Raw genomic sequence first — 17,758 nt, 5'->3', positions numbered from 1 at the left:
AGAAAGAGAGGAAGAGAGAGAATCCCAAGCAGGCTCCATGTTTAGGGCAGAGATTGACGTGGGGCTCCATTTCATGAACCATGAGATCCTGCCCTGAGCTGAAATCAAGAGTTGGATGCTTAACTGACTGAGCCACCCAAGTGCCCCTCAAAATGTCCTCCCTTTACATTAGAACTGGCCACATTTACCAAATACTTCACTCAGGCATTAATGAGTTTGTTCAGCCTCTATGTTGACCCTTGACTTCCAGACCTCATCTGGGACTCCATATGCAGAGATAAGGAGATATAGCCCTGCCCTTGGGGAGCTGTTTTGGAGGAGCTGGTAAAGCTATTGACAGTGAGTTTGGCCCTGAACTCCTGAACTCTGCCTGGGTGGTAAGGTGGGAGGGTAAGCAATGTCTTCCTCCAGAAGACACACCTAAGGTAACTAGGGGCAGTCAGAGCAGAAGCTTTGGGGGACAAGTGTAGGAAGGGAACAGCAGTCATGAGCAAGAGAGCCCGGTATGTGTACCCCGCGGTGGGGATGTGATGGGAGAGAGTAGGAGATGTTGATGGAACCAGGCCCAGTGGTACAAGTTTCTTGGAAGGACCTTGAACGTCATGAGACTTTGGAGGATTTTAAGTCTGGGATTCTTGTGACTGGAATGGCCAGGGGGCATGGGACTGAAGGTGGGAAGAGGCTTCTTGAAGTCATTGAGGTGAGAAATGGTTGGGTCTGAACTTGGGTAGCTGTGGCTTTTGAATGTTTATACTTCCTAATCTAAGAATTCCAGGAAATCAGATTCCATATGGGAAAAGAAAGGGCTCTGGTCCCTCTTGATTCCTGGCTCCACCGATCCTGAGCTGATCCAATGAGTGTCTATAGAAGCTGAGCTATTGTATTATTAGGAAACATTTGTGTGAATGATGGCCAGACTATCTGGGACTCTGACTGAAAACTCTTTTCTCTCATTTGAGTCATTTTCTCTTGCTCAGAATATGAATACACGTTCCACACTTGGCAAGCCAGGGACTGAATCCTAGCAAGATGAATCACTCGCACGTTAACCCAATCTAATCCTCTAGCCTGTGGCGACATGACAGAACAGTGAACAAACGAGATCCTACAAGAACACAGACTATAAGTAGTTAGCAGCAGTGGAAACGGGTGAAAACATCTATCACTCACTAATGAGGAAACAGTCGACGGAACACATACGATGACATGAGGCAAGTTCCTTCTGGAGACTGGCTCAGTGAAGGAGTGAGGAGTGGATCTTAAAGTAGATACAGAACATGGGGTTGCACTGACAGATGGATGACACCTCCCTGGCGGTTGCCACAGGCCTTGGAATGGTGCCGAGGTGCCATAATCAGTCATTCAGCACGAGCCTAGCATGTGTAGGGCTGAACGTGAGACTTGAAAATGATAAGTTGTTTTTTTTTTAGTTTTAACTCTTTTAAAAAATTTATTTATTTAAATTCAAGTTAATTAGCATACAGTGTAGTGTTGGTTTTAGGAGCAGAATCCAGTGATTCATCACTTCCATACAACACCTGGTGCTCATCCCAACAAGTGTCCTCCTTAATGCCCATCATCCATTTAGCCCATCCCCCTCCTCCCCTCTAGCACCCCTCAGTTTGTTCTTTGTATTTAAGAGTCTCTCATGGTTTGCCTCCCTCTCAGTTTTTATCTTATTTTTCTTTCCCTTCCCCTGTGTTCATCTGTTGTGTTTCTTAAATTCCACATATGAGTGAAATCATATGATACTTGCCTTCTCTGACTGATTTATTTTGCTTAGCACAATATATTCTAGTAAACTCTTTTATGGAGAGAGGAATTCATTCTTCCTTATGCCTCTAATAATATGACAACACATTTTAGAAATTTAAAAAATTGCTTTATAAAATGTCTTGTTGAAAAATACCAGTGGGTAGGAATTATAAAATGGCAGACAGACCTTTTTTACATCTCTCACCAGCAAATGAAGTGTATTCGGTGGACCCAGCCTCTGAAAGAGAAGCATTCAGCCATATTAAGTATGTTTTCCCCTTGAACTCTCAGAGCTAAATCCTATGCTACTCCACAGAATTAATGAATTATGAGAGCTGGAATGTAACTTACTATTAGCCTGTTTCATTTACAAGACAGGACTGGTTGTGGTTAAGAAGTATCCAACACGTTCAAAAATATGTTAACTACCTTCTCTTAATTATTTTAAAGAGCGTCTTATGGTGTGCAATATTGTGTGAAAAATTCACCAAGGACCAAAATAACTGCCGAGGACCATTTTTGCTATTTAAAATTTTAGAATGAGGAAAGAGAGTGTAAATTCTCAAAATGTACGTTATAATAATATACACCAAGAGGATTTCACCCATACACCTCCATTCTCAGATAATGGAGCTCTTTGCTGTGAAAGTTTATTTCTACATTTTTCACTGAAGTGGCTTAAAGAAAGTAGGGTTCCCGTGGCACCTGAATGGCTGTCAGTTAAGTGTCCAACTTTGGCTCAGGTCATGATCTCATGGTTTGTGAGTTTGAGTCCCACATCCAGTTCTGTGCTGACAACTCAGAGCCTGGAGCCTGCTTCAGATTCTGTCTCTCTCAAAAATATACATAAATACAATTTAAAACCTTAAAAAAAGTGGGATCCCAAGGAACAAATGACTGCAACTTCTCACTGTAATGATTTAGGAAGCTAAATTCTCTCTTTGTATAGACTAGTCTTCATATGTAACACCTGAGTTCATACTGCAGCTGTCTGGCTAGACATGGCAGTAGTTAGTAAGAACATGAACGTATTCAGTGGCCTGCATGGGTAAACGAGGGCTTCCCAGCTACAACCAGTGTTCCATCTAATGTTCATCTGAGAGCATTTATGCAAAATGTGCACCAGTGATAGGCATATTCAGACGGCTAGTTCCCCTCCGCCCTTCCCCCTTCTAGAACACTCACTGTGTTGTAAAGCTCTTCCAGCCTCGGAATGGTGAGGAAGTGTTGCATGTTCACTCCATTTTCGATCAAGAGCTTCACGAAGTCGACCCGATCTAAGACTAAAGCATCCAGCATGGCTTGCTCCAGGGCGTTCACCTGCACGAACCAACACCCGGACCATGAGTGGCCTCTCAGAGGGGCGCCAAGGGAGAGGCAGACCGGAAGCATCTGGGAAAGTGCATTGTGACCCCCCAGACCTTAGATCAAGCTGAACTTGGTTCTCTTTACTCTTTGTCTTAAGTAAACACACCCTATCTTCTGTCTTTTTTCTCAATTCCACCCCTACCTGTCCTGTCAAAGTATGAAAGCTTGATAAAGGAGAAAAATAGATAACTTCTCTCCTTTTTAAAAAAATGTTTATTTATTCTTGAGAGAGAGAGAGAGCAAGTGGGGAAGGGGGAGAGAGAGAGAGAGAGAGAGGGAGACACAGAATCCAAAGCAGTCTCTAAGAATTCAAAGCAACTCAGAGCTGTCAGCACAGAGCCTGATGTGGGGCTTGAACTCATGAACTGTGAGATCATGACTTGACCCAAAGTCAGATGCTTAACTGACTGAACCAACCAGGCACCCATCTCCTTTTTAAAACAAATTGAAGAAGACTCAACATTAGAGCCAAACTGGTGTTGTTCTTTCCAGTCTCAATTTTGTTTTAATTAAAATTGAGCTTATTTGCTTTTCTTTTTTTATTTATATTTGTTAATGTTTATTTATTTAGTTTTGAGAGAGAGAGAGAAAATGTACAAGCAGGGAAGGGACAGAGAGAGAGAGAGAGAGAGGGAGGCAGAGACACAGTCTGAAGCAGGCTCCAGGCTCTGAGCCCGATGTGGGGTTTGAACCCATGAACTGTGAAATCATGACCTGAGCTGAAGTAGGCCACTTAAATGACAGCCACCCAGGAGCCCCTATTTACTTTTCTTTTAATGTGAAGATGGGAAAGAAAAACTACATGAGCTGTAGCATTCTTATAAGAACTATAATCAGTACTTGAATCTCCAAGCTCCAGACTCTGTAAGCAATGTGCTTTGAGGCGGTGGATTGTAATATTTTATATTATTGTTTGTGCTTCCATCCTTTAAAAAGGATGGAACCTTCAGCACTCAGTATAATGTGAAGCCTTCTGGAGACAGCAGCTGGGGAGAGTTTGTGTTCTTGACCGAGGATGACCATGTGGTAGCCGGTGGAACTTGCGGGCTCACAGCATGCCACCAGGGGCAGTGGCTGTGAAGATGCCAGTCCCACATCGCCACAGCGGCTCAGCGCCCTCCTTGCCTTGTTCTCAGCGGCAAGGCCAGGAACACCATGTGGCGTGCGGCTCAGACTCCCAGCCCAGATGAGCTGTTACCTGCACATACCAGTCACAGGCTCCTTCTTCTGTTCCTTGAACGGTGTTTACTTCGTGATAATTGGTTTGTTTCCCATATTTTCAGGCATCAAGCGTCTACGTGTGTGCCAGGCAGAGAGAGCCACTGTTGGGCAACCTCTGAGTGACTTCATTCTACCACAAAGCCCGAATGTCTGGTGTTTGTGAAGCCTGCTGTAGCCTTTTGAAATATTGGCATTGTCCCCTGGGTGCTCTGCCACTGCCTCCCAGGACTCAGGGTCCAGGTGGGGCTGAAGCAGAGACAACAACTGCGCCTCCCCCTGGAGAAAGAGGGTGACTGATTCGTGATCCCGGGAAAGAGGGGTGAAGACTCTACACATACCCAGTTCAGCAGCTCTATCTTCCGGGGATCAGTTTCTTCCTCCACTTCCTCTTTCACTTTCCCCTTCTTCTTGCCTTTTCCTTTCCCTCTTCCCCCCTTGGTGGTTGCTGTAGGTGGCTTCTTGTCCTTCTCTGTGACCTTGCTATCCGTGGGGGGCGCCAGGCTTCCCAGGGGCTGTAGTCCACAGCAAACAGAGTTGGGAAAAGGGGGTAAAGCTGCCCATTGTCCTGAGACAGGCCACGGATCCCTTTCACCTCCACATGCACACACATGTGCACATGCACATTCATGCACATGTAAGCACATAGACACCAACGCACTAACATTCATACTCATGCATGCACACACACATGCGAACACAATCATTGCAGGCCTACTGCCTATTGGAGGAGGCCCTCATACCATGAACCACTGCCAGTTGTACACTTAAAGTGGCTGACATTTTGATTGATGTGTTTTTCCTCCGAACGAGGGGACGCTAAGAGGCACCAAAGGGGACGCGCAGATAGTTGCCAATGCAGAAAGGAGAAGATGATCATGAAGGGATTGGAGACAAAGGGTACACCCCAGATCCCCGCAGATGCCTGTTTGGATAGAACCGTGACTGAGCTTATTGGTGGCTGGAGACGGCCTGCTGGGTGTTACCGAGGTACACGCAATGTGGCGACAGACTGAATGCATCTGGGGAAGAGTGTGCTCCACTCAGAACAGGAGGCAGTGCACAAGTGGGGCCTGGCCGCTGAGTCTGTCTTCCAGTCACATGGATGGGATATGGAGGATATATGGCCCTGGTGCAGACACAGGGACACCAATGTTGAAACAAAGTTGACCCCTCCAGCTGCTGTCCTATCTTGCCAGACTTGCCCTGTCCTCTGGCCAAACTCTTCTGGTGAACTGTGTGCATGCACGGTGTCCATCCCCTCCCTTTCCACACCCTGCGCCACGTATTTCATGCTGCTTCTTCCCATCTGTCTGTGGCTCTGGCTGTGGTAGGGCATGAGTGTTCTGGAACCACCTCATGGGCATTTCTCAGTTCTTCCCATGCTGGGCTCTTAGCCATCTGACTCTGTTGCCTGCTTCCTCCTTGAGCCTCTTCCTGCTTCTCTGGTAATGCATGCTCTCGTTTTCCTGTCTGGCCACTGCTTCTCAGCACTGACTGTAAATGTTGAAGCTCATTGGAGCTCTATCCACAGCCCTTTCCTTCCCTCTTTACTCTCCCTCAGCAACCATACTGAGGCTCGTACTGCCAGTCCCCACGTATTTGCACTTGACCTGTGGTTTCTAGCTTCAGTCTGTGTCTCTCCTTAGAGTTCCTGTTTACAACCTGGCACCTTTACTTGGCTATCTCAAAGGCTTTTATGGCTCATGATGTCCAAAACCACACTTAAAACCACTGCCTGCAATCTTGCCTCTTGCAGTGCCCCTGAACTCAGGGGCAAGCCAGAGAACCGGGGGAGATTGCTGACATTTTGTTCCCTGTACTGTTCTCTTTCATGATTAATCTGTCTTGAGGTACAATCATGTTTAATGCTAAATATTGCTTTATTATGTCCAATTCTTGGTTTCTCCTCTGCCTCTGCTCTAGCCCCTGGTGATGTCTCTCACTTGAATTACCTCAATAACCTTTTAACAGGATCCCTCCCACCTGCCATTGTACCCACCAAATACATTTTCCATGTGAAATCCAGAATGATCCTAAATATGTAAATGAAACCATGTAGCTCTCCTGCTTAAAACTCTTAAGTGGGACAGGGTAGAGATCTCATTCAGGGCACGATGAGTGTTTGTGGTTCCTGTTAATCCAGAGATATGGATGAAAGGGTGTCCTGGCTGACTTCTCATGTAGATAAGACAATTATAATCCTCAGTGAAAAACTGACACAGAATTGAACAACCAGTGCTGGGAAAACTGGATATTAACATGCAAAAGAAGGAAGTTGGACCCTTATCTAACATCATATACAAAATTTAACCCAAAATGGATCAAAAACCTAAATGTAAAAGCTAAAACAATAAAACTTGTGGAAGAAAACCTAGGTCAAAGCTTCACGACATTGGATTTCACAATGACTTCTTGGACATGTCACCAAAATCACAAGCAACCAAAGAAAAACAGGCAATTGGGACTTCATCAAAATTAAAAACTTGCGCATCAAAAGACAGTATCAACAGAGCAAAGGCATAACATTGGGTTTGGCAATGATTTCATGGATATGACACCAAAAGCACAGGCAACAATAGAAAAAATAGGCAAATGAGACTTCATCAAAAATTAAAAACTTGTGCATCAAAAGACAGTATCAACAGAGTAAAAGCAACTACTCACCTAATGAAGAAAATATTTGCAAATCACATGTCTGATGAGATCAATATTCAGAATTTATAGAGTACTCTTAAAGCTCAAGCTCAACAACAAAAACCAAAATGATTCAAAAACAAGCAGAGAACTTGAATAGGCATTTCTCAAAAGAAGATCTGCAAATGTCCAAGTACATGAAAAAATGCTCAACATCATTAATCATTAAAGAAATGCAAATCAAAACCACAATGAGGTGGCCCATATCAAAAACAAGTGTTCGCAAGAATGAGAGGAAATTGGAACCCTCGTGCACTGTTGGAGGAAATGTAAAATGGTGCAGCTGCCATGAAATGTTTGGCAGCACCTCAAAAAATTAAAATAGAATTACTTTATGATCTAGCAATTCCATTTTGGGGTATATATCCAAAATAATTGAAAACAGGGTCTCAAGTAGATATTTGTACATTTATATTCATAGCAGCATTACTCAAAATAGCCAAAAGGCGGAAGCAACGCAAATGTCCATTGATGGAAGAATGGATAAGAAAATGTGGTCTATACATACAACAGAATATGATTAAGCCTTACAAAGAAAGGAAATTCTAATAAATGCCACAACAGAAATGAACCTTGAGTACATTATGCTAATTGAAATAAGCCAATCACAGGATAAATACCGTATGGTTTCATTTGCAGGAGGTATTTAAAGTGTCAAATTCATAGTGACAGAAGGGGAAATGGGGGTGCCAGGGGCTGGGGGAAGTAGGAAATGGAGAGTTATTGTTTCATGGAAATGGAATTTAGTGTTATAAGGTGAAGAGCCCTGCGGATGGATGGTAGTGGTGGTCACACTAAAGTGTGACGGTACTTAATTCCTCTGAGCTATACTCTTAAAAATGTTTGGGGCGCCTGGGTGGCTCAGTTGGTTAAGCGTGATCAGATCTATGTCAGAGTTGTGAAGGCTGATAGTAGTAGTAATAGAACGTGAAAGTAATAGTAATGCTCCTGTGTGTGAACACACGGGGTAAAGCACAATGTGTAACCCAAACATCAGGCATTATTACCAATTTCTACTTTGAATTTAAGATTCTAGTTCATGGTTTTACCAAAGGATAAGCCCTTGTCCACAGATGGAAGCCAAATAAATAGTTCTCATCATGAAAAATAAGCAGTTATTTCTTTCTGTTTCAGAAACCTTAGTGAAGCTGGTCATGGTTTATAGATTTTTGTCTTTAAAATGGGCAGTGGTCTAGAGGTCCCCAAACCTTGCTCTTACAGGCTCAGACTGAGTTTAGTGTATTCCCTTAAAAAATTGTTGGTCCAAGTTTTTAGGACTCAATATAAATAAATTACTTTGTTTTATGTTTATATCAAACACTACTACCTCTCTCTGTTGTTATTGTTGTTTTTAAGTTTATTTATTTTGTTGTTTTTTTAAACGTTTATTTATTTTTGAGAGAAGGAGAGAGACGGAGCATGAATGGTGGAGGAGCAGAGAGAGGGAGACACAGAATCTGAAGCAGGCTCCAGGCTGTGAGCTGTCAGCACAGAACCTGACGTGGGGGTCGAACTCATGAACTGCAAGACCATGACCTGAGCTGAAGTTGGATGCTTAACCAACTGAGCCACCCAGGCGCCTCTGTTTATTTTGTTTTGAGAGAGAGAGAGACACACACAGAAAGGGAGAGAGAAAGAGAGAGAGAACCAGGAAAGGCAGACAGAGAGGGGGGGAGAATCCCAAGAAGGCTCCACGTTGTCAGCACAGAGTTGTACATGGGGCTCAAACTCACGAATAGCAAGATCATGCCCTGAGCCGAAACCAAGAGTTAGACACTTAACCGATTGAGCCACCTAGAGGCCTCAGTTGTTGTTATGTTTTTAACAAAACCCTTTAACAAACAGTTTTTATTTTTGTATTTAACATAAAAATAGAAGAATATTGACTAGTAAAATATAACAAATTATACCTAGGATTGATTTGTTGTATAGTAATTATCAAATCCTCCCTACCACAAGTTCTCTGTTATGTCAAGAATTCTAGAAAGACTATAGATTCACAGCCACATAGTTAATCTTGTGCTTCAACCATTAAAGGAAGATTTTGGAGACCATATACTGCATTGTGGGGAGACCAAGAAGGATTTTGGTTCCAGGTTGCAGTCTTGATCACATGTCTCCTGCTTGCCTTCCCTCCTCATGGAAACAGCAGCAGAAGACCATGATAAAGAAAAATCAATTTCAAGGAGAAGAGGCAGACAAGAGCTATTAACAAATTTCTGGAAATACTAATGGCAGTTAAAACCAGGAGAAATGTGGAGGTAGCAGTAGAGGTAGGACTAGATTTTCAAGGAATAAGAGTTAATGCTGGGTTGAAGCATGGTGACTACTGGAAGGACTGTCTACAGAGCAGGAGGCCATTGACCCACCATCCTCTCCTGTGTGCCCTGCCAGCACCCCCTGGGCAGGTGCAGAGTAACTGCATTCCTGGGCTTCACCCCCAAGCAGAAACTGGAAGAATAGCCGCTAAAGTGTTGGAAGGACCTGCCTAGAGAGGTGCAGAGCCTCACTAGTCTGTTCCAATCTGCACATGGCAAAGCAGAGCTGTTCCGTGGCAAAGCTGGCTTCCTATACTAATTAATTGGTCCTATCCCTCACTCGGAAATGGGGATGGACAAGCCAGGGTCTGCAACAGAAAAAGACAAAGTGAACAAATGGGAGCAGCTGACCAGGGAGAAAAACAGAGATAATTTAGGGAACAGAAGACTTAAAAAAATCCAATGTGTATCCTCAAGTATGACATTTATGAGATGAAAACAGGCTGGCATGAAAATGGAACCATCAGAAAATAAGAAAGCCTAGAGGTGATTACCACACACGCCCATTCTGTACGCATGTGCGTGCGACACACACACACACACACCACCCACACAATGCACAGCTGTATCACACACACAAACATCCTCTCACACATTAGCCATTATTATACATACACAGATACCGCAGACATATATCACACACACCCACAAAACCACTCACAGACATCATACAGCACACCACACACATGCTACAAATACATACATACCAACCCCAAAGATCCCCCACCCTAGAATTCTCTAGGCCTCCAGGGTACCATGGAACATAATTTAAAAAGACAATGCTCTCAATGCAATCATTAAATTTAATTTTAATGGGTCTTTTTTTTTCTTTAAAAGGGTAAACCCCACCTTCACCAGCAAAGATAAAATATTTAGTGGTTATTTCTTCAAGAGTACTGTTTTGAATCTATAGTTAGTGCTAATGGTCTTTTTGGTTTTGGAAGTTAAATGGCAACATCTTCTAATGATCCTAATGCATTAAACGTTGGATCATCAGAAAGCCCAGATAATTTCTTGAGATCTGTGTAACAAGGGAGGGAGAACATACTAATATATCATCTATACAAGTTCATGATAAATGGTATGAAATGAAAAACACTTAGTTTCACCGGCCAGTGGGGCCCAAAGACAAAGATCTGGCTTCGTGCTATGTCGACGCGGTTCCAAGCCAGTGCCAAGCTCAGCTGGTCTGGGGCTGATGCATTTGTCCCTGCGAAGGCAAGAAGCGAGGCTTTACTCACTGCGCGCCGGGATTGCCCCAATTTGTCAGGGGCTGGGAGGTGAGCACGGGTTTCCCTGGGCTGGCTCACAGCAGCCTGGAACAAAGCACTCCTGCCTTTTCTCTTGCCTCTGAGTGACTATGCAGCCCCCAAAGCAAAGAACCTCGTATTCTCAAAGAGCTGCCTGACAGGAGGTTGGAGGCCACCTCTTTCCATGTCTGTTTGGCTTGGTCTCCCTGGGAGAGACAGAGGAGGAACCTGGTGATTCCAGGACCCTCATCTGCAGGAGGACAGGAGACCTGGGACCACCTTGACATCAGCCCTACAGATGTAGCCCCTTCAGGCCAAGAGCACCAGCCCCCAGCTGTGGGGAGACCAGCACTGCCAGGCAGCTGTCCTGATGGTGACACTCTCTCATCCCTGCCCTCTCATTGTCCTAGAGTAGCCAAGAGGCAGGGAAGAAATTTGTGTCCTGGAGTGACCCTGTGAGTGGCCAGGTCATAGCTGTCATTTGGAGCAGGATGGGGAAATTGTACAAATCACTGCAATGATAGAAAATGAAAAATCGCCCATGTTCCTCCTCTATAAGAAAACCCTTAATGAGCTAGTTACAAATAGAAACTGGTCTGACTTCAGCCCACCACGGTCCATTGGCACCCACAGAAGACACCCCTTCCCAAGACACCCATTGTGACCTTTGGTGTTCTGCCATAGCTTTGTAGTGAGATAACTATAGACAGATTGGATGGCTCTGCCTCTGATCACCAGTAGACATGGTTCCTGGCAGGAGAAGAGGGAGTGTGGTTTCTGGCCATGGGCAAAGCCCTGGACTAGCCCAGTACTGAGAGGCCAGGAGTCACTGTTTCCTGGGAGCTCACCTTTCAACAGGGCAGTTAAAATTGCCATCTCGATGTCTTGCTGACCCTCGGAACCCATTCTAAACACGGTGACCTGAAAACAGGTTAATCATGTAAAGACCAGGTTAAGCAAAGTTGAAAATGAAAGGGAGAATTGGAGGTGTTTGTTTGTTTTGTAAAGGACCATGGAGACTGACATGCAATTCAATGGTTCTGGAAGTGGATGATTTTAAACCAGGTGTCTTTCATTTCCACAAGTGATAGCATAGCTTGTCCTGACTCCGAGTCCTTGCCTGGGTCCCTATTTTATTATTTACCCAATCCTCCAACACCCTCAAGTGTAAAGAGCCCATGCAGCATCTATGTACTGAAATATCTAAATCGCTACCAAGATGACAAAATTATTTCTACTCAGAAAACTGCTACAGTTGTAGGAGATTTGTAGATTTAGAATTTAAAAAAATCTCTTAAAATTTATTCATTTTTGACAAGGACAGACCATGAATGGGGGAGGGGCAGAGAGCAAGAGAGAGGGAGACAGAATCCAAGGCAAGCTCGGTTCCAGGCTGTGGGCTGTCAGCACAGAGCCCGATGCAGGGCTTGAACCCATGAACCATGAGACCATAACCTGAGATGAAGTCAGATGCTCAACCAACTGAGCCACCCAGGCATCTCTGTAGATTTAGAATTTTGAAAGGGCTGCCTTATGTGTATATTCTTTTGTTTTTAAATGTTTTATTTATTTTTGATACAGAAGAGACAGAGCATGAGAGGGGGAGGGTCAGAGAGAGAAGGAGACACAGAATCTGAAACAGGCTCCAGGCTCTGAGCTAGCCGTCAGCACAGAGCCTGACACGGGGCTCGAACCCACGAACATGAGATCTGACCTGAGCCGAAGCCGGAGGCTTAACCGACTGAGCCACCCAGGCGCCCCCTTATGTGTATATTCTTTACAAGCATAATTAGGGAGGCAAGGAGCGGGAAATAATTACTGTATTTGGAGAGTGAAGTGATAGAATTTTGTAAGCACACCTAAAAGGGTGGATCTGTTGTTCCTCAAGCTTTGACATATGCTTAATATCATAAACCTCAGAACTGGTGTGACATGGCACGGTGTCACCTAACGTGTACTAAGCTCTGAAAGCACTTGGGTCCCTCCCCTGTGCATGTTTATTCTGTTTCTATCACGTGGGCATAACAGCCAATTTGGTAGGGATTTGTAAACTGCCCCTTGGAAAAGTCTGAAACTAAAAGACGAACAAGTCCATCGTTCACACATGGGCAGAATTAGAAAGGAAACATAATTCTCTCTGTGGAGCTGGTTTGGAAATAAACTGAAGACACTTACGAGTTCTTTCTTTTTCATACACTCCATTATAATTGCAAACAGCTGATGAGATTGTGTCTTGTTGTAATTAAATGTTTTCTGAATGGTAACTAGAAGCTGATCCTTGAGGGATTCATTTATTATCCTGTTCAAAGGAAACGCAAAAGAGAAGGAAACAATATGAGTTAAATCTGTACATGAATAAATCAGACAGCGTATGTCTGTCTGGTGTCTTTGATTTGAAACTTTACCATTGGAGGGGATCCCAGGCTTGGAGACAAAAAGGGACCAGAGTCAAAAAACTGCATTCACACGTGTCCTAAATTCCAGGTTGGTTGAAAACCTTATAAGGGAAAATGAAGTTGGAAGAGAGTATATTCCCCCAGAGAAAGAATTCTGTCAGAAACATCATGCTCTTGACAGTTCCCTCACATGCTGACCTCAGAAAATGGGAGAGATCTAGTAAATCTTCATTATTTAGCATTTTTGGAATGGCTAACCATATCACTTAGGGTTTTCTTCTTGGCCTAACAAGAAGGCAGTTAAAAACCCACCCTTTGTAACATGTCAGAAATCCTACCCTCCTTCTTCACAGTACTTGTGTGCAAAAGACAGAATGTCCGAGGCTCGCCCGCTGCCATCACAAATCACCACAGGGACTGGAGGGTCTTCTCGGAGATATTCCAAGACAATAGAAACCACGTTAGGGCCTCCTTCTACCACCAGGCCCACAACGGGCACACCTTGCCCCAGTCCTGCAACACAGAACACATTCATCATACAGACCAACGACACAGCACAAATTACCTGGGAAAGGACACTGAGACCGCCACTGTTAGCCCATCAGTTAATAACTGAGTCCTCCCTCTGTCTCCATCAGATAATAGGACTCTTTAGGAATGTGGTAGGGACAGGCTAACTTCTGGAGGTAGAGCCACAGGGTGAACTCTGAGGAGCAGAAGGAAGCAGGAAGAGTCCAAGAACCTGAGGTTCTGGAGAGGGAGGCTGGTGGGAGTGGAGGAGCTACAGAGACACATTTGTCTACTTGACAATTTTACCCCAGACTGGCCAGGACAGGTTATATTTTGGGCATGTTTCCCCGTGTCCTTTAGTTGTGACGGGAGTTACTCAATCAACATTAACAAATGGCAAGTAGGAGAAATGTCCTTTGTCTCATAGTTCTGAAGGCCTTCAGATAAAATCTATTAGTGTACACTAGGAGGAAATCTGAATATTTCAAGTGACTGAATTCAAAATTTCTCATTTGCTTCCATGATGTATTTATATAGTCAGAAACTCTTAAAATTTTTGAACAACTTTCTCTTCTCCTACCAGGATAATCTCAGTGAAGTTCATTTCAGCAAATATGCGCCGAGGGTCTGGTTTGTGCCAGGTCCTGGCCAACAGATACCAGAAAAAAGGATTAATATGATGTGGACCCTGTCTTTGAGATATCCAAGCTAAGCAAGCATTGCCATTCTAGATCTTCAGGAATATGGTGGTCAAATCACTTTATTTTCTAGAAACAGGGTAAAATTGGTTCTTCTTGGTGTAGGCTGGATTCCCCGAAGCTCCAAGCTGTAAGAGGTGACGACTGAGCGCCCCTTTGCTCTCCCTGCCCCACTCAGAGCCCTAGGCAAAGGATGACAAAGGGAAACCCACAAGTCACATGGCCAGATGAAGTTGGGCAGTGTGAAAACTTATGAGTCCAAGACAAAAAAAGTCAGTGACCAAGCAGTTTATCAATTGAGATTTGATTCTTGAGAATCCATAGTCTCCTTAGCAGGCAACCCTTCTAACAACTTGTTCCATCTCATGGGTCCTTACTTGGGCTTGACAATGACTATTTCTAGGCCTTAGATTAGCTTTCACAAAAAACCTTATCAGGGAGGGTAAAAACAAAATAGTCTTTAAAATCTTTTAATAATATTTTGACAATAAGTATTGCCAGAGTGGGAGCATGTTTCGAGAGATGACAACAGCTATTTTCATCCTAACTGGTCATTATCATTTCATCTGGTTGTGGGTTGTTCTTTCTCTTGAGCTTGACCTCACCACCCTCCCCCCAGGGAACAGCTCTGCTGTAGGTCTGTACCACCTGGACCAGCACAGGTGGGGCCATGGGAAGCAGATGGTTCCTGTGGCTGTCTCCACAGGTCTTCCCCCATCCCAGCCCAGCCCACCTTAGTCTGAGCGAGAGACCCAGAGCTACAGAGCTACTTAACTTAATGATCAACTAACATTTCATTGACAGGAGCTATCCTACTATGTCTTTGAGTGAGTAACTTTCTTCCTGTTCAAACATTACAAAAATAACTACAGCAATTACATTGGGCAACATGAAGGGCAATGCCATCACCATGACAACTGCTGTATGGCTGTTTCTCACATGGCCTCTCCCTGTAAACATGGGGCAGAGTATTACCACACAGCTCAGTGTGATTTGGTACTTGGCCAGGCTAAGGGCTCTAGACAAGTCTGTTGATCTGTTGTTCTGTGGATCTGACAAGAATCAAAGTGGAAACTCTAAACACACTAGAGAAATGTCCTTTTAAGCCTGGGTTTCATGGCAGGAATGGCAGCCCAGCATCCATGGCCTTTGCCAGAACTTACTTGTGTTAATTTGCTGCAGAGAGATGTGCTTCTCCAGCTGCCTCCGCAGCTTCACCTCAGCACCATATTTGCCCAGGGTGCCATTGTCGGCCAGGATGAAGTGAGTGTGTGAGTTGTTGAGCAATGAGAGCTTGCTTAGGGGGTTGGACATAGTCTGGTACACTCTCGTTACCTGGCAAAATGCACGACACAGGTCAGCACTGCAGAACTTAGACATTAAGACTAACAGGGGAAGTAGGCAAAATACATACATTATGTAGTGGCAACTTCATCTAATTGTGCACTTAAACCTACTCTCACTTCCCTGTCCTCTCTATTGAAGAATTTGTGTTTGCAAATTTCTATATTAAATTAGAAAAAAGAAATCATTTTAGATAATGACAACCCAGCAATCACACTTCTGGGAATTTACTGCAGAGAAATGAAAACTGACAGTAACACAAAATCCTGCACATGAACATCTGTGGTAGCTTCATTTGTGACCACCAAACTGGAAACGACTCAGATACACTTCAGCAGATACACAGGTAAACAAACTGTGGTATACACCCATACCGTGGAAAACCACTCATCAATAAGAGGGAATGAACTATTGATACATAAAACAACCTGGATGGATTTCTAGGAATTTCTAGGAATAAAACAACAAGAAGCAATAAAAAAAAATCACAAAAAAGGAATTCTCAAGGCTACAGAGTGCATGATACCACTTATAGAACATTCTTGAAATTATAAAACTTTAGAGAAAAGGGGCAGATGAGTGGCTGCCAGCAATTAAAGAGGTGGCAGAGGCGAGAGGGAACTAAGTATGGATATCAAAGGACAACTTGAGTGATTCTAGTGGTGATGGAAATGTCCTGCATCTTGACTGTCTTGATATGAATATCCTGGTTGTGATACTATACCACAGTTTTGCTAGATGTTACCATTGGGAAAAGAGGTGAAGAGCATATGGGACCTGTCATTATTACTTCTTACAAGTGCAGGGGAATCCACAATTATCTCAAAATAAAGACTTTCATTTGAAAAAATTGCCAGTATCTGGGAAGAAAACACTTACATCCTTTCCAACCAGGTCTTCCTTATTTTCCACCATGCCCCACGGAGCAATTCCTATAGCACAAACCCGACCTCTGGATTTGGAGGCGTGGTCTTTTAAGGCATCCCCTACGTGGCTGATAACACCTGCAAACAGCCATGGATCATATTTTTAGGCCCTTTCCTCCCATCTTACCACTTTTTATGAACTTTAGGGACCCCTTCTCTGAACCACTACTTTCCCTATGGAATAGGGTTGAAGCGCAATGATCTTCATCATTAAAAGAAAGTACACCAGAAGTCTGAGCTCATGATGACTGGTTATCCTGCATTAGCTCCTAGAAAAGGGAAAACAAAAACCAAAAAACCAAAGCAATGGTACAGGGATTTCCTTTACAAATTTCTAAGACCTAAAGATGGAAGTGAGGGGGCGCCTTGGTGGTCCTTGTCTACATTCAGCCAAAGTTGAGAGTCAGACTGCTTGGCATGCCCCTAACCTCTCCCTTCCTCTGTTTCCTCTCCCATAGGATGGCAAAAGGTATTGTTAAGGGCCTTGATGAAAATGAGGCTCATACAGTGCTCAGTTCAAGGAATGGCACATCATAGGTGCCAGAAATGTTGACCATTATCACCATCATATCAAAATAAAAAAACAAGCTACTGGACAAAGATTTCACTTTTGTCATAAATATTGTCAGGTTGCAATATGTTTTAATTTTTGGTCTTAATTATCCAAAAACTCTTTGGGAACTATAATGAGTTCTGGGTTTGTGTGTTTACAGAAGGGAAGGAGCCTCTCTTACCAGTATTGACACCCCCAGTGAAGATCCAGGCCCCAGTGGTCATGGCTGCTTTGATCAGACCTTTTCCAAAGACCTGTTTCAGCTTGGGCTGCATCTCAAAGTTCTGGATGCCTCCATGGACAGATATTAAGAGCTTGGGGAGTTCCAGCTGCCAGTCTTTCACCATGAGATGAAGCAGTGAATCTGGCTTGGTGTCATAGGACACGCGGATATACTGCAAAAGAGTATGTGATGCTCAGTACCTATTCTTGGTTTTCCTCTCATGTCACAGGGGAACAGGGCTACTGTTCTTGCCCAAGCAAAAGTGGCTTTGGCTTTCAGTCCCTCTGTGTGAGTCTGTGGCTAAGTGAGGGAAAGGAACTTTGGAAGAGTTGCCAGATTTAGCAAACAAAAATAAAGGACACCCAGTTAAATTACAATTTTATGTGAAGATTGAAAAGTGTTTTATCATAAGTATGACCTATGCAGTATTTGGGACATGCTTATACTAAAAATTTATCTGTTGTTTATCTGAAGTTCAAATATATATGGGCATCCTGTGTTT

The 17,758-nt window shown here is 43.7% G+C and overlaps 1 protein-coding gene across 1 annotated transcript in view; it reads right to left on the bottom strand.

Annotated features, from left to right (window-relative positions):
* The window catches only part of TRPM1 (transient receptor potential cation channel subfamily M member 1), an 89,525-nt gene that overhangs the window by 40,108 nt on the left and 31,659 nt on the right, over window positions 1-17,758 (bottom strand). Inside the window, 10 exon segments of the mRNA XM_029951274.1 lie at window positions 1,943-1,993; window positions 2,941-3,075; window positions 4,683-4,856; window positions 10,466-10,566; window positions 11,455-11,527; window positions 12,782-12,905; window positions 13,341-13,515; window positions 15,374-15,545; window positions 16,434-16,558; window positions 17,215-17,428. Of these exon segments, the coding sequence (XP_029807134.1) occupies window positions 1,943-1,993; window positions 2,941-3,075; window positions 4,683-4,856; window positions 10,466-10,566; window positions 11,455-11,527; window positions 12,782-12,905; window positions 13,341-13,515; window positions 15,374-15,545; window positions 16,434-16,558; window positions 17,215-17,428 (1,344 nt within the window).

The sequence above is a fragment of the Suricata suricatta genome, chromosome 9 (assembly GCF_006229205.1).
Source record: "Suricata suricatta isolate VVHF042 chromosome 9, meerkat_22Aug2017_6uvM2_HiC, whole genome shotgun sequence".
Classification (NCBI taxonomy): domain Eukaryota; kingdom Metazoa; phylum Chordata; class Mammalia; order Carnivora; family Herpestidae; genus Suricata; species Suricata suricatta.
The sequence above is the reverse complement of the archived record's forward strand: the minus strand, read 5'-3'. Positions and strand labels throughout refer to the sequence as shown.